The sequence below is a fragment of the Mycena indigotica genome, assembly GCF_014461135.1.
Source record: "Mycena indigotica strain 171206Taipei chromosome Unknown Mind.scaff0005, whole genome shotgun sequence".
NCBI lineage: Eukaryota > Fungi > Basidiomycota > Agaricomycetes > Agaricales > Mycenaceae > Mycena > Mycena indigotica.
The window spans coordinates 5,378,529-5,395,268 of NW_023503004.1; the positions used below are offsets into that span (position 1 = coordinate 5,378,529).

Consider the following 16,740-nt stretch of genomic DNA (forward strand, 5'->3'; position numbering starts at 1 on the left):
GCGGCCTCTGATGTCGTCGTGTCCAGAGCAACACTATCACCACCCGGAATACTCGTTACAAGCGCTCTCCATCTATCAACCCCTTCCTGTGTTTGCCGTCTGAGCTTGATGCGATGGAGTGCGGGCAACGAGGAGAGTATATTCCTCCAAAGAAGAGTTTCCTCCTCTGAGAACGGGGTCCAATTGTCCAAGTACATCGTCCCAACCGAGCGCCAGACCCGATTTAGTGTCCTTTTCAAGTTGCCGTTTGCGATGTTGTCGTCCGAGTCCCCAGTCCCACTGGCATGATGAGATGGGAGAATCGATGAAAAGGCTGTCAGTGCCAGGGAATATTCATTGGCATGCCAGGCGATAATCAGCTCGCGATGATTCAGTGCACTGTCGGCGTCCGGAGAAGAGAAACGGAAGCTGACATCGACATTTTTGCCACCGAGGCCCGCACCAGAGGCAAACCGTCCACCGTGGAAGCGGAGGTGTGTTCCAGCCGCTGGAGCGGAGAAGTGTGACCTGAGGACAATATCAAGGCCGCTACCGACTGAGTCAGGAAGATCCCAGTACTCGATGCTGCAGCGAACAAGCTTGGGGAGGGTAAGCAGGGGAAGGAGCTCGACCGCGACGGGATTCACAGCAGTGTGGCTAGCACAGATCGCAAGGTAGCGGAGATGAGGCAGGACTATGGGTTGCTCTGGAAGGACATCATGATCATCCCAGTAGGGTTTTGACAACCTGCTGATAGTCAGCGTCTCGAGCTGGGTAGTGGCGGACAGAGCGTGGAAAAGCGCAGATTCTAGGGAACAATCGAGGATCAAATTGCGCAGTCTCGGGCCAGTATCATAGAGAAAAGACAGCGGGGAGTCAAGCTCCAAAAACTGGAGATGGGGGTACAGCGGTTCTCTTTCGCTGCCCGTCAGCGTTGAGTAGGTCTCATTGGTTATTTGCGTTATCGACATCTTCGCTAGGACGGGGAACCTGCCGCGAAGCGCTCGCGTTAAGGATTCGTCTGGAAAGTGGCCATAAAGAAAGACCTCCTGTATGCGCTTTGGTGCAAACTCCAACACGGCGGCGATTCGCTGGGGGATGGTTATTTGTCGCCGAGAAATGATGAAATGGCTCAAATGACAGTCCACAACGAGCGGGCTGGATTTAGAGCGGCGCAGGCAAGTTTGGGCACCCATGTCGGCGTGCAAAAGTTGACTTTAGACCAGAGTAGTGGCATTCCGAGCGCAATTTGGCGCCAGTAAACACAGACCTCGCTGCATTCGAAGAACGAATACTCCAGCGGCTGAACTGCTTTCACGCAAACCTCCATAAAGATGTCGACCAGGAGTTCCGCGGGGAGCACGTGAATTGGCGCCTGAGATTGGTCTCTGCCATATCGATTGAGCATCTTGGTGTCGTGAATATCGTCTTCCAGAGACGCATGCAGCATAGACAGTGTGAGTTCTGGCTCCGGGACATGGGCCGGAGCTTTCAGGTCCTTTGGTGAGAGTATCACACGTAAACCTTGAATAATAGTGAGTTCCTGGTCTCGAGAGGCTAGTTACATACTCTTCTTAACCTTCTTCAAGGCCTTCATGGTGTTTGTTGCAAGACAAGTCAAGACCGGCGCCAACGACCGAAAAAGGAAATGACCTTCAGCCTCCGAAAAACGACGGCTACATATATCTAAACGGCATATGACTGACAGAGCGATGCTACAAGGATACAGGAGAGGAAGCGAATTTCTAAGCAAACAAAGGAGAAAGAAACGCGTATCGTATGCCTGCATTTGTGACGCTTTGTATCAATCGGCCTTCATGAATGCTATTTAAGCATAGCGAGCTCGATTCCTCATCTGGCTCCAACTCCTCTGAGCGGCGTTTGACTGGGCCAGCGCCTGCTGGAATCTTAATGACAGGAGGCTCTTTTGTGCGAGCTCGCTTGGGAGTAGTCGTAGCTTCCTCAAAAGAGCATTTGTGCGAGACAGAGCGGAGCATCAGCCGCGGCTTCGTTTGCGCAGTCTTCATACTCGTAGTCCGTGAATGAATTCAGACTGGACCACTCCTCGTCCTGCGAAAGCTCTGCCACATACTGCAACGCCTCGTCCCACAATGGTGCATCGCGATCCAGGAACTGTCTTCTTCCGGGATTTGGACCACGAAAGGACCGTTTTCGGTGTCGTTATTAGCATGCTCGCGGTCGGTCCATTCACGTCGTTCTTTGGCGGTAACGTTGTCAGAAGTAGGGGCCGTGACTTCCTGAGTAGTCTGAGCAATAAGCGCATCAGCCGCGCGGGCCTGCTCTTGAGCAGCGCGAACACAAATCGTGCAACGGCAATGATAGAGAGGAGCGCAGGCTTCTCGCCAGACCTGTGTTAATGTCAACAATGTCAGGTTGAAAACGAAGAGCACATACAGATTGCAAAATGTCCTGGCTATACGGCGGAAGATGCTCAATTGTCTGTGGCACGTAAGGAATTGAGTGCAAAAGCTTGGACGGGTTCCGGACCGGGTCGACAGCGATAGTCATTGACGACTTTTCCAAGTCTGTCGTCGCCAATGTAGATGTCGATAGCGTTGGACTCCTGTCTTCGAGTCCTTCTGCCTCTGCTCGCAGATTTCGTCTCCGTTCGCTCCAATCGACCCCGTCAAACTATGCCCCCTCTTCCTCCCTCAACTCCTTAATCACATCCTCCAGCGTTATACGGGTAGCGCGAATCGCAGGGTCTGATATAACCTTCTTCTCGTTTTCAGCCTCCGCTTCACATGCATCCAAAGCACATTCCATAACAAGCCTTCGAACGACATTCTTCATCGGCGGGAGGAGCAGTGTGCGGAGTTGGCGGACATGAGCGGCATGGGCAAGGTCCGCAAGAACAAGATTGGGATGGACCGGGTAGGCCAGGATGTGTCTCCTCGAGTGTAGAAAAATTATTCGATGAAGATTCAGGAGTTATCGACTATGGTACTGAATGAGTTGCGCGAATACCGGGTTCTGTTAAGGAAGGAGGTTAATCATACTGCTCGATTCCAGCGAGAAAACTTGACACACCTGTCCTTTTCACTCGGACGGGGTCGTCAACATCGATAGGCGTCGCCCAGCTCCCATCCAGTATTCTCCCTCTGACCCAATCGCCCAGAGCAAGATCTATGACATTCAATTCTACCTCTCACTCCAAATCGATATCGGAAAAGTCGTCGCCCTCAGCGAAAGCGACCTGTCGGAGTGGAGGAGTTAGCCCATGCATAGGCAGCAAACACAGCGGCGGTAGGGAAGAATGTCTGAATCTGTGAAAGGGAGTTGCCGGCAACAAGAGCCTCGTCGAGAGGGTGAACAACGTTGAGGGAGGTCATGAAATTAGTCGGAAAATAGCTAAGTGCCTGTCAGCAACGCGAAAAAAGGCTACAAGCGATTTTCGGCTCACGAAAGAAAAGTCGATCCCAATAGGCAAGTAGCGACGACACTGAATACGACCCATATGCCACGTTCAAGATTCGTGCTCGCATGCGTGGCAGAAGGTTAAGGTGACCCGCTGTAGACGCTGGAAGACGACAAGAAGGTAGTTTGCTGCGATATGACAGATATGCCGCTACAGCAAAGGTCTATGGTTCCACCAAGAGAAGCGATCCTGAGGAGCGATCCTTAGAGTTGGTAAGCATGAAGATAGCCACAAGGATAACGAGGTCGACGCACATATATCATGGGTGGCCCGAAGTTTGCTACCAGGAAATATGTCCATCCCTCCAGCCGAATAGTGTTGACGGGGTTGTGCCCGCGACCGCCAGGCCCTTCTCCATCCCTTCAGCCTCTGCAGTAGATGCGTCGTGAGCAACAGCACGCAGTTGTCCGCCGTCGGCGCATCTCGTTGCAGATAGGTTGCGGAGTAAAGGAAAGACAACCGAATAACGATGGTGGTGGTTGCGCAAGAGCCAGTAGCTGGCTCAGAGCTTTGAAGTAAGAGATTTGCTTTGGCTAAAGACAGTATTTAAGGTCGAGGGACGTGCTACGATGAAGTAGGGAGCATACACACTTTCGAGCCTGAAGTCTTGACTCGCGCTTCAGCCCTCCTCCGCCTGGACGCTGTAGCACACCCTTCCTATCCCTATGTGAGACCCACTGCAGCTCTGGGTGGTGTTCTTGTCGTCAGCAGTAAAGTTGCCACAGTTATCGGGATTGGTGTTCTTGGGGTCCTGGTCGAATACATCGATGCTGGCTATAACTAACTCAGAAAAGCTTGAGCTGAATGATAGAGTGGCGTGAATAGGTCGTTAGGATGCTACCACAAGGGTGCTGAGGAGTCTGCAGGCTGGGAACGCTCCAGGTGGTCGTCGTGGTCGAGAAGAAAATTTGTCAGCATCACATGACACATCTGGGCCCAAAGCAAGGCGCGTCGCGACTAGCTAGTACTCACCTTACGCTCCCAGCTTCGAACGTTATGTTTGTGATTTGCAGGCATTTATTACTTGGGCCTTTCACGCCAGATATGTGCCCCCCAATACGGTGTCCACCTGGAAAAAATACGAACCCTCGATTTTAGATTTATGCTCCCACTATAAGTAGCCTTGGTTATAATTCATTACTTCTAGCGAGCTCCATCACCACCGCATGCAGCCCCATTTCCTCCTCAAGCTACGAAGAACCCATATCAGCCTTGGTTAAGCCACAAAACAACAACCTACCTCTCTCCGCCTGACCCGGTCCTCTCTTCCCGCATCCCCGCCAAACACCCGGTCCATATCTTCGAGCGTCACGCCCGCTGTTTCCGGCACTGTATAGGTGGCCCACAGATAGGCCACGAAGCACGCTGTGGCGAATGTGAGGAACGTCCCGCTAGAGAAGTTGTCATTGGACGGTGATGTCGGCAGAAAAAGGGCATACGCAGGTGAGTATTCCATAATAATTGGTGTTACGAGCCCGATGAAGACTACAGCTGGTCAAGAGACGCAAAACAGTAGACGGAATGACGGACAGTTGTTGCTCCAGTTGGAGGCAGTCGATAGAGCCACGCCACGGCCGCGCATCGACAACGGGAAGACCTCGCTCGGGAGGACCCATCCAATGGGTCCAAACGAGACGCCATATGCAAAGGTAAATGTATAGATTGCACTGTGGAAGTTTTCAGAGGGGCTGAGGCGGAAACGAAAGCAAGACATACGCAACAGCGGTCCATGCGGCCATTGCATGCGAGCTCCAATCCGATTGGAATTGCATTACCTAGTCAGCAGTCAGCATTATATAAACGAAAGGAAGGTAAGTACTGACGAGGACGGCAATGATGAGATGAGAGGCCGCCATAAACGAGCTACCACCTTTTTCGCGTTAACAGCACGGATAGTAGACGATGCAAAAGTAACCTCTTAACAAAGGCTTGCGTCCTGATTGCAGGGTCAACAGAATATATCAACGGAGCAGAAGAACCAATTACCAACTCGGTCGATATAGATGACAGCGGGTCCCACAGCAATGAACTGGACAATTCCAATTCCCCCAGAAACAATCAGCGAGATAGTTTCGCCTTTAAGCCCGATACTCTTCACAAGGGTAGGACCGTAATAGAGTAATGCATTGATTCCGCTCCATTCTAAGAGTCATATCAGTCAAGAAACACTGGATAAACTATAACTTGCGTTGGAAGAACATCATAAGAACCCCCACCAGCGTGCGTGGGCGGTATTTCTTGGAGAATAAGTGCCGCCAAGCTGAAAGCTCGCTCTGGGTACCGGGTTTGGGTGAGTCCGAGTCGGATTGAGAAATCAATGCTGCTTCAACACGCATTTCGAGAAGCTCGATCTAGAGCCAGGTTAGCGACAGACCACGAGAAGCAAAATAAAACCTTTGTGAGCGCGTCATCGCGACCCCGCAGCTTGACCAAACTGGCTTCTGCTTCGTCGTATTTGCCTTTCAGCACAAGCAATCTGGGCGAAGCGGGAAGAAGGAATGACGCCCCGAAAGCTAGAAGGACTCCGGGGCCAATCTGAACACCCAGCGGAATCCTCCATGACGCCGAACCTGGGACTGGTGGAGAAATTGAGCATGGAGTCAAGCGAAACGACCACCACATACTATTTCGCGTAAAGAATCCGATCCAGAATCCGACAACGACCCCAAGGACAATCGAAAATTGTTCGAGCGCAATGAGCGAGCCGCGTACTTCGGGCGGACTGATTTCCGATATGTAAAGTGGTGAAAGCATGCTTAGAGCGCCCACACCAATGCCGCCAACAGCGCGACCGATGAAAAGGTCTGCGAGTGTTCGTGCGAATGTTTGGAAGAGCGCGCCGATGTTGAATATGACTAGCAATGATAGGGAGTTAGACGGATGGGGGTACTGTGGACATACCACAGGCTATGAAGATGGAATGTCGGCGGGAGTATCTGTCGGCCAAAACTCCGAACGTGAGAGCGCCAATAAGGGCACCAAGTTCAAGAACAGCAGCTGAAAACATTAAGGGCTGGTTATGAGCGAAAGGTAGAGCACACACTAAGTGCGCCTTTCTGCAGCGGTGTTATTGGCCATCGGCCCACAAAGTCCTCCATTACAAGTACATTGGCAATCTAGAGAGAAGAAGAGTTAGGAGATTTATATGAAGCAGAACGTTGGGACACACCACACCCTGGTCATACCCAAAGCTCAATCCGCCTATGGACGCGAAGACCGCACACAAGAACGCGTAGTAGTTGTGCCACAGTCCAGCCAGGCCGGGAGGGCCATAACTGTAAGTGTACGAGGAGTCTTCAGCGACTTTCAATCTGGAGTACGCGTTCGTTTGAAGGGAAGGGAGCAGGCGGCTATGTGCTGTGGTGTCCTCGTCGGATTCGCGGGGGGAGGAGAACGGGGTTGTCGTTGGGAAGGGGTGCATAGTTGCTTGGCTGGAAAGAGTCAATGTAGGTTGACATAACCGAGCTGTTGCTCACCATAGAGCTGGGATTATAAGATCGTAGCGTTGCTTAAGTGGTCGAGGAAACGGAACGGGTTGCTGGCCGCGGTATTACGAAGTACTGAGCACAAGGTTAGACAGGTTCATTGCGAATGAAGGGAGAGAGGGAGACACACGATAGGGAAGAGATATGTATAAGATAACGAGTCGTGAAAGCAGCAGGAAGACAGTGTATCGCGGTGTGACCAATTGTGACCGAGTATCAGCGGTTCTTTCCAAGTTCTTTCCTCCAGCCACGACACATATCCATCTCGACATTAAGATGGCCCAGATGCTCATAAATCCCTCGTTTCTCACTCACAATCACCCCCTGCTATTGCCTCACATGTCCGCTACCCGTCCGACTCTTTTCGCTTTGCTTTGCCCACTTGGCGTCGGTTGGCACTGAACCGCTGGTCCTTCCTCGGACTTCGAGCATAAAACGCGTATTGCAGGACCGGGAGGAGCTGGAACGAGGCTATTACCTGTGCAGGATATTGTTCGGTTGGCCACAAGGTGTGTAACTTTGGTCTCTCCCCCACTCATTTGCTAACTTTTCTGTAGCGGCAAGCTTTCTCAGATATGCCTCCAGACTCAAAAGCGAACTTAAGAAGACCTCTTTCCACAACATCGTCGCCACCATTGGCGATAAATTACTACGAGATGGCCCTTCCTCACCATTTCGCTGGCTTGCTGGTTGCTGCGTTGGAGCTCTACCCGTATCCGTTGTCGACGGGTTTTTGGTATGTTCTCCAGTCGCTGGCCGTATACACAGACTGACTGGTGACTCTCAGTTGATTTTCCGAGCCGGTACTGTTAACGACGACGGTTCGCGGGCGGAAATTCCTTCTTCGTGCTCACGACCATCCTCAACCTTAAGCCTAGTTCGCTAATGGCCAGACTGAGCCATACCTAGGTAACGAAGCCGATTAGTTAGCAAAGACAAGTTCTAATAAGTCATACAGTGTTTTCCTTCCGAATACCACCTTTCATGCGGCTTTCACTCGTCTGTGGGCAAATTTGTGCCCTGTCTGGTGCTGGACGTGCACCTTGAACGCGACAGCACCCCTCCCCCCGCGGTTAACCCCTCCGCTCCCACGCATTACCGTTTCCATCTGTTCACACTTTGGCATCGTGCTTTTCCGGTCTGCATTTCGATCGCTCGATGGACTGAACTATATCCGCGCATCGTCGTCTTTTTCGTATGATACCAACATCTCTTTTGGTCGTTTTTTCTGGTCGTCGGGATATCTTCTTAGCCACGTAAGCTCTCGTTTCCCACATACCCGCAGCGTCTAACAACGAATAGGGAGAGTTGCAAGCTCTTTATTTGTGGACGACGTTTCGCATGCGGAATCAAGTCTGACAACGGAAGCAAGCACATATTTGAAGCCGACTCAATTCTTCCCCTTTCTCGCACCTGCCTCTTCCCAACATCCTCTTCACACTTCCCAGTCACAACACAACGATGCTTTGTTTGATTTGCCTGTCGATGCAACTTGTTGGAGGTGAATAGCGCAAAACGTAGTTGTCGTCGTCCAGTGGCAGTGGTCGTGTGGATTATTGTAAATGTCATCCCATCACGCACCGACCTTTTTTGCGAACGACCAGCACCGTCTGCTCAAACTGATGCGAACTATGGTGGCGATGGACTTGGAGCTAAAGGACCACACCCTCGCGGGAGCGGCTAGCGCATGGCGAACATCTAGCCATGGGTTACTCTCTTGAAGGAAGGCAAATGGCGATTTGGGCCCTTGGTGTGTTGTCCTGGCTGTCTCTGAAGCTCAAGATCCTCATTCCGCGGCAAGGCTTACCTTCTGCTCCGCTTTCCCGTCGCGACCGTTACTTGAAGCATAGCTCTCGGAACATCCGTGCTGAAAACAGTGCGAAACCACTTTTTCGCGTCGAAAACCCTACCACGAAAGAGGCAGTCGATTTTGCAGCAACGCCATTATACCACTCCCACTGCCTTCCAGCCGCATTGCTTCTGGTCGTCTTGACGGAAACTTGAAGACAACCGCCTTTCAACAACATGGAATACTCTACCCATACCCGTTTCCAAACCCCCGCACTCCCGTTGTCGATACTGTCTATGTCTCCCCGGTTCTCCAGACTTGTTTCAAAACCAGCACCAAGAAAAGACAACGGCACTGCTAAAACCATCCCCATTCTCCGTATCGGACCCAAACTATCTCTGGAGTCATTTGGACTGTCCTTCGTCAACGCCAGCTATAGGCTCTGCTCCAAACAAAATCGCGAATTGGACCACTGGCGTCGAACTGAATCGCGGAAGTTATGCTGGATAGATTCAGGATGCTCCATGGTCACCCTATCTCATATATTATGGTCTTCCAATCCGGTGCAATAGCTATTCTGCTATGATACATGCATTTGAGCGTCCTTTTCCAGCATTTCCGAAGCTCGAACCAGAAGTCCTGCCACCAATACAATATTGTTGGCCGTCATTTACTCTCCTTCGACACGGCTCTTGCATTTTCACAGTCGTGCGACATCAGCTTGCGAAACCCATTGCATTTTGTGTGAAGCTTCCTGAGAAAAAGGTCACGTCTGTCACTGTCACGCCTTTTCTCCTCGATTTGGCGACTTTGCAACTCTATCCCTAGAGCGTTTTGTCCTTAACGCGCCATATATTCGTGTGCATTGGGATCCATCCTGTCCATGTAATTCTTTCCTCCCCGCAATATGACCTGGAAGGCACTTAGCGGACGTCATTTCGCCGACGATCCCCGTTCACGCTTCTTTGACCTTCGAGCTGCGATTCGAGCTCTTCGTGAGGGTGTCAACCTACTCTGTCTTACAGCATAACTCCTCAGTGCTATTCCCGCGTTTTTCACAAGCAGAGGGTCGAAGACGGGTCGCCGGACCGCCGGTCACCCATTGTCGACCGGGTCGGTTTTTTCATGGCTTTCATCGTATTTCCACGAACACGGGGAGCGTCAAATAGAGGCCTCCGTCGACGGATTTGGGTTGTTCTCGATATTGGGGTTCGAGGGAGGGGGGCCGAAGGAGACATTATCATGCATAACTTGGTGCCCAAATGATACTCTTCCACTGTGCGTGCGGTTTCATTTGCTTCCACTTGCGCTGACCTGGCTTTTCCGTATGTAGGATACAAATCATACGAATATTGACCAGCCCGTCGCCAACTTCGACATTCTTCTGCGACAGGGTCATTCTGGGAAACCTTCCCCAACATCCTGCATACGCAACCCCTCTTCTCGACTTCAAGGAATCCTTACTCTGCGATTTGGTCGGATTGGCGTCAACAGCCACAGAAGCCACTACAACACAAGATAGCACGTCATCATCATCCCACAATATTTCCCCCGCTCTCCCAAAAGCGTTCTGACTCCGTCTCAATGCACGATTTGCCTTTTCTGCGCCATATCACACTCTTCGCCGTCACGCCGTTTTGCATCGATTTGGGAACGTTACAACTCTACCCCAGGAGCGATTTGCCCTTGACCGACTGTATATCCGCGTCCATCCGCATAACATCCACCGATGTAAATCTTCTCCCCAAACGATATCATGAATATGACCCGGAAGGCAACATCTTTTACACAATCGCCTCTCCCTGTATTTGGAGCTTTTCGAGGACACGAAAATAACTTGCCAGTGACATTCTCACCATGCTTCGTATCGCCATTCTCAGAATTGGGTGTTAGGACGATACTCTTCCTCATGTCGTACGTGCCGTTTCATTCCACCCTCAAACGCGCTGACCTGTTTCCGCGTTCAGGATCCAAAACATACCATATCATTGGCCAGCGTCACCAACCACTTCTCTGTAATCTCATCGCGCCCCTCAACTGATGCTATCAATCCCCCAACTCTTCCTCTCGACTTCGTCTTGCTGTAAAGGAAAAGTGCAGCGTTCTTGAGGACTACGACTGCTTTGGTATTGGCGCCGATAGTTATCGAAAAACTATAACGACTCCCACAAAATCATTCGTCATATCAAGCACATATACATGCCTCTCTCAACTATCGAGAACAACCTTGCACCCGGGCTCTTTTTTTGAGGCATGTCACATGTGTCACGTCACGCTTTTCATCCTCGATTTGGCGACATTGCTACTCCTTCACCAACCCGATTGCGCCTTGAATAACGGTACCTCCGAGTGTCTCTGTATGCTCTACACATACCCAATTCTTTTCTCCGGCGCATACGACCGGGAAGGCACTCGTTGGAGACGTTTCTGCTCGCGATACTTGCCAGCTGTATCTCGGTAACGGGAGTTTTATGTGGCGACGCGGCTTTATCTCGTGCTGAATAGCAGCCCGCCGGGGCCACATCGACTGCTCCCCGAGTCGCAGCAGCCATAAAACTGGTGGTCGCTGCATTATTAGGTGCTTCTATCCTGCCATTATCATCCATCGACCGCACGCATTGATATATCGAAGTCTGGCTACCAGTACTGGGAATCCTTTCGATCAAATCCCATCCTCCCTTTTCGCATTTACCCTACCTATTTGCTTCTGCGAGTTTCTATGTTAATTATGTCCCAATATGCACCGTCAATGTCTCGGGCCCGGGTTGATCTCTGGATCGCCCTCGCTCTCCCATACTTCTTTAACTCGTACTTGACTGTATCTTGAATCATTGTACTGTTTCTTCACCTTACTTGACTTGTGGGCTATTTGTTACCTACAGCATGTGCTATACTTACTGACCACTTCAATTGCGAGCATTGCTACTGGCGAATGAGGCTTTTATAATTATTCTCGACGACATCCATGCCTTTCACGGCCTTGTTAATGACTACAGAGAGGAGAGTATGCTCCAGAGCTCCGGCACCAGGACCTGAAATCCAGTGCCTTGACAACGTCTTAATTCTGTTACCAAGTTCTCAAGTATCAACAATTACGGACTCTGAAGAGTCCCTCGGTATGATTGAAACGATAAACACAGTACTGGTAAACCGTGTAGAATTGTAAACAGACGGCAAAAGTGTCAATAAAGTATGTGCCTGGGACAGCAAAACGAATCCGGATACAGCGAGGACTATGGCACGACCTGGAGCCCTGCAACTGCGAGTCCGACATCGATGTTGGGCAACAACAAAGGGCGACCGCAATGCCATACTCCGGGAGACAGTCTTTTTAGAGCGTTTGCCCCATTATGGATGCAGCGACACAGCCACAGATGAGTTATGGGCCAAAACTGCGCGGAGCATCGAATCGAGAGTGCGAGCCGATGGAAAACATGGGGAGAGTTGGAGAAAAGGCTAGTGGAGTTGAGGCGACGAAAGCCAAATGGAATAGCATAACCATGTGTTCTCGGTCGCAACCTTCGCGTTGGCCATGTAAGGTATACTGAATGACGTTTCATTGGAAACCCAGTATCGGATATAAGCATTGGCGGGGGGAGGCATGGCGCATTGGAGGCAATGACAATAGGGGGGAGACCTGGGGCTTGAAGAGACTATTTGAGAGCAAGAACGTTGTCGGATAATATTGGTGGAGGGAGATAGACAAGCATCCCAGACGGAGGCAGCCTCTACATCGGGATTTGGAGCTTGTGCCGAGTAGGAGGCGGTGTCTTCCCGCGAATGGAGATATAACAATCGACTAACGAGTCGGAAGGATATGGATTGGTGGAATGGATATAGGGTAGGAAAATATGCGCTCGAATACAATTTTGACGTGATTCGGAGTCGGGAAAAGTATTTGCTGAGATTTCGAAGATGGGAAATTCAGAGCTGGGATGACTCGAAGTAGTTGAGCAACTTGAAGCGAGTAATAAATCGTCCCAAACACCGTATCTCGTGAAGATGCGCCGTATTAACGAGGACTGCCCACACGAACGCGAGAGCTTTGACCGCATATGAGGCAAAGAGCATGGTCAACGAGGTCGGGTCGATAGAAGCCTAAGTATGACGGGGCAGGAGACATTTCTCTGTGTTTGGCGGCACGATATAACACCAGCGAAAACGCGCCGAAAATTGCGAGGAGTAGATTCCGGACCCAACAGTGGGATGAATGGAGTCGCGAGGAAAGTGGGGTTGAGTTTTGGGGAAAGACTGCTTTCGCTGGTATAGCCTCTCCTCAGGTTGCAAAACAGCAAACGCAAGAACGAGCTTCAAGGACAATGTCGACATGACAATACGACCGCATGTACAGCGCTTAAAGCAGCACAAGTCGTGATTGCCGCCCCCGAGTTCCGCATTACATAGGGCAACAAGTATGTCTCCCGTAGGGTTTGTGCGCATCTTTTTGTGATTCCGTCAAACGCCTTCCGCTGACTCCCCGCTTGCGGTTTCGAGACGTGAAAGAGGAGGCGGAGCGGATTGTCCCGTTGAGAATGGAGGCAAGCACATGTGGCGAAGTGGGAAAGGAGAATGTGAATCGGGATGGGGATATGGCCACCGCAAGATATCTTTATAACGCGGTAGAGGTTTGAAAGGTCGCTTCATATATGCCGTCGTCTTGAGAGCCTGAAGGTAGGTAGGCCCAGCAATGATAAAAAGCCAACGGGAATCTAGAAATCAGTGAGCAAAAGACTGACAGCAAAAAGGGCGAATTTCGACGGACCACGATCCATCCATTCCCAAGAGAATTTCTCCTAAACCGTCTCGCTGCCTCTGTTGAGTCAACTTGAGTGGCTCGGGCTAGCGTCGGCTCGGACTAGCGTCCGGGTGGGACAAGCATCTCAGCTGGATAGAGGCTAGGCGAAAACGACATACCCAGGCTTGGTGTCGTTGTCCGTTGCCGCGAGAGCCATACATTTCCACGCGGGGAGACAACGCATGAGATGATATGTGGAGGAGTTTGAGACTGGAGATACGTCGTTTGGTCGGCAGCATGCGGATACTAGTACTTGTGGGCGAGCGCAAGATGGCGCAGCCGAGGCGCTCAGCAAAGGTTGTCGACCTCCTGGGGACTTGACAGCGCAAGAAGGACTTTGAAGGCGACTGGGGGATGGTCATTAGGACGGACAAGAAGAGCGCGGCGTATGTATACCCACTGGACAATGGGCTCGTATTCACGGGCATCTGGGTGCTTGGTCCAGTCGCTTGCAACCAAAGCAGTGGCAAAACGCTGCGCTTCCAAAAGTAGTGGTGCAAGATGGTGCACAGGGTTGGGGTAAAGAGGAGGCCATCGACATGGTGGTTATGGTGAGGATGGATTTTGATCACATGCGACCAGACTTTCGACATTGTCCGTCAGCTCGACGCGACGTCTTACAGACTGCGCCGGTACTCGTTCTCGTTCGAATTGCTGCATTTGCACACGCCAGGAGTTCCCTTCATCCATGACCTTCCCGCCAGCCGACAACCGCCGACACAAGCTTCGCCAGCTTGAACGTGTCTACCACAACACCCCCGATCCTTATGGTCTGCTTGCAGCCAAGATGGAATCGCTCCAATTGCGCATCCCACCCCAAGCGGTGCTCCCGCCGGAGCTCCTTGCGGACATCTTCAAACTCTGCACCGATTTCCCCGACCCAACAGCTCTCCCTCCCAAACAGGACGATCTCATTCTGACATTAACGCACGTCTGTGCCTCCTGGCGCCATATCGTCTTATCCCTCACCGAGCTCTGGTCTGCCATCGCAATTAACATCACCACAACTAGGTGTGACCTTATTGGCGAAGTCGCAACTCTTTCGCGCAGCTGGTTGTCGAGGGCTGGGAGCAATACCATTTCGCTGACGGTCGAATGCTCGAGAGAGCTCGCTGTCGCCGCTAATTCGGATCCCACTCTAATGTCGGCGCTATCTGCGTTGATGGACTGTGTCGTCCTACAAAACACGAGACGGACAAGATTCTTAGAGCTCCGCTTCCCCGAGCCGTGCGTTTCTACGCTATTCGATGTGCCAGAAGGCAGCTTTTCGGAGCTACAAAGCTTCGAGCTCAGTCCATACATCTTCATGCATGACATGGAAAATGAAAATGTCGATGCGAAATGGAAATGGCGAGGCTCTGCCCCCGGGTTTGCAAGCGCCAGTCGACTCTTTCATGCGGCATTCACTCCTGCTTGGCCGTCTCTGTCAGATCTCATGGACAATCTGGGCGAAGAGACAATAGGGCCGATCTTCAATGACAACGGCGGGGTGGGCAATGGGACTGCCAGTGCTTTTCGTGCGACAGATGTGGTCCTACCTTGGCGCAATCTTCGCAGCCTGGAGTTCATGTTTACAATGTGCCCTTTCGATATCTGGCTCAATGCCCTGTCGCAATGTCCCCTGCTCGAAAGATGCCTCATTGGCGTCAGCCCCGGCCCGCTTCCAGTATCCCCTATTCAAATCCGCCTCGAAAACCTGGACTATATATATATCATGTCCGCGGAGGGTGGCGGGGACATTCTGTTATCCTCCCTGGTTACGCCGAACCTGCGCTCCTGTAGCCTGCAGGGACACATCTCCGTGAGATCCTTATTTGACTTCCAGAGACGCTCGGGCTTCGAGCTCATCGTCCTTGTCACCCTCCTCAACATCCCCACCAACGATGTATACCCGCTGCTCGAGGCGTTCCCCACGCTCGTCTTCCTTGGGTTCGTTATGGCAACAACAGAACACTACCCCGAAGACGTCTGGTCCCGCATCGCGCGTCGCGAAGTCCTTCCAAATCTTCTGTACTTGATCATTACACCGCGGGTGTCGCAAATTTCAGCACTCGCTGACGCGATTGCCCAGAACTGGGAGTTGGCAGAGCAGGCGCCAGAGTCCGAGCGGTCACCCCTCAAAGTTTGGTTTTTAGCTGTCCCACCACGCGATGTGGCTCTCCTAAAGGAGGGGCTGGAGCCACTTGAGCGGTTTGCTGCATTGAACATGCAGGTCGAATTTAGGGATATTTAGTCAAGGTTCTTGGAGCTTATTTAAGTTGGCAGGCCAAGAACCGGTGGATCCCTGCCCTGTATCTCCACAGCAAGTATACTCATACAAAACATAGCCATAGTATCTATTTATCCAGCAAATAGCTGCAATCTTTATGTGTCTGGAGAACTTGAAACTCACGGGCGGTAAAAGAAAGCTCAACTTTAACCCTTTCTTTTCTTTGAAATGATACTAGTTAAATACTTACTAGTAAGTGTTACTGGTGGAATCTAAGAACAATGAACAATTCATCTGGATGCAAACAACTCTGTCAAGAACTAGGGAAAAAATAAACACTTCTGGCACCATAAAATATACATTGCTGAATTTTGTGGAATTCATGATACCATATTCTTTTTCGAGTTATAGTTAGTTAAACGGTTTGTGTTCGCCTATTATGATATTATTATGGCAAATGCATAACTACACCAAATGTAGAATAATAACATGATAATTAATAATATGATTCTCATAATAGAGATATTACTGCATATTATAATTGTATTGTGGTATATTTTCATAGATTATCTGGCTTCAACAAATTGATGTAATATACATATGACATAGATTTATTAGTGTCACTTACACGGCGGGCATTGGGAACAGGATGTCCAGTAAGTCACTTGGTGCACAGTCGCCACAGGTCCCTTGTCTGTCCCTTTGCCACAGTGGAAACCGGTGCTCGGGAGAGACCGGAAACACTAAGAGCGTCGTAAGGTGCGCCGAGAGACAACAGAACCCTTCTGTGGGTGATTCGGAATATGTACCGGTACAAGCGAGATAGTGTCCGAAGCAAAGAAAAGAAGTGATCTCATCAATCCCATCATCTCTTATGTAAGCCAGGCTTACACCCTCCCCCCCTCTTAAAACAAGCTCCCCCTCTAACCAACTGCGGGCACTTCACATACGATCGTCGTAGGATCGGTTATGCGGCAGACGTGGCTGTCCTCCCATTCGCTCCACGTGGTCGCAAAGGCAGGTCCCTCGGTGGCATTAACTTCT

The 16,740-nt window shown here is 50.9% G+C and overlaps 2 protein-coding genes across 2 annotated transcripts; one reads left to right on the forward strand and one right to left on the reverse strand.

Annotated features, from left to right (window-relative positions):
* Positions 1-3,920: 3,920 nt before the first annotated feature.
* Positions 3,921-7,175, reverse strand: MIND_00651400 (MFS domain-containing protein; the record flags this gene model as incomplete). Its single annotated transcript, XM_037363244.1, has 20 exons — positions 3,921-3,951; positions 4,010-4,052; positions 4,097-4,192; positions 4,560-4,608; positions 4,659-4,809; positions 4,858-4,903; positions 4,949-5,085; positions 5,135-5,193; positions 5,242-5,288; positions 5,334-5,354; positions 5,405-5,560; positions 5,607-5,769; positions 5,813-5,994; positions 6,043-6,273; positions 6,320-6,415; positions 6,462-6,534; positions 6,588-6,849; positions 6,895-6,901; positions 6,946-6,978; positions 7,034-7,175. 20 exons carry the CDS (start codon positions 7,173-7,175, stop codon positions 3,921-3,923), a joined length of 2,025 nt encoding a protein of 674 aa, XP_037221165.1.
* Positions 7,176-14,175: 7,000 nt separating this feature from the next.
* MIND_00651500 (F-box domain-containing protein) lies at positions 14,176-15,720 on the forward strand (the record flags this gene model as incomplete). Its single annotated transcript, XM_037363245.1, has 1 exon — positions 14,176-15,720. One exon carries the CDS (start codon positions 14,176-14,178, stop codon positions 15,718-15,720), a length of 1,545 nt encoding a protein of 514 aa, XP_037221166.1.
* Positions 15,721-16,740: the final 1,020 nt, after the last annotated feature.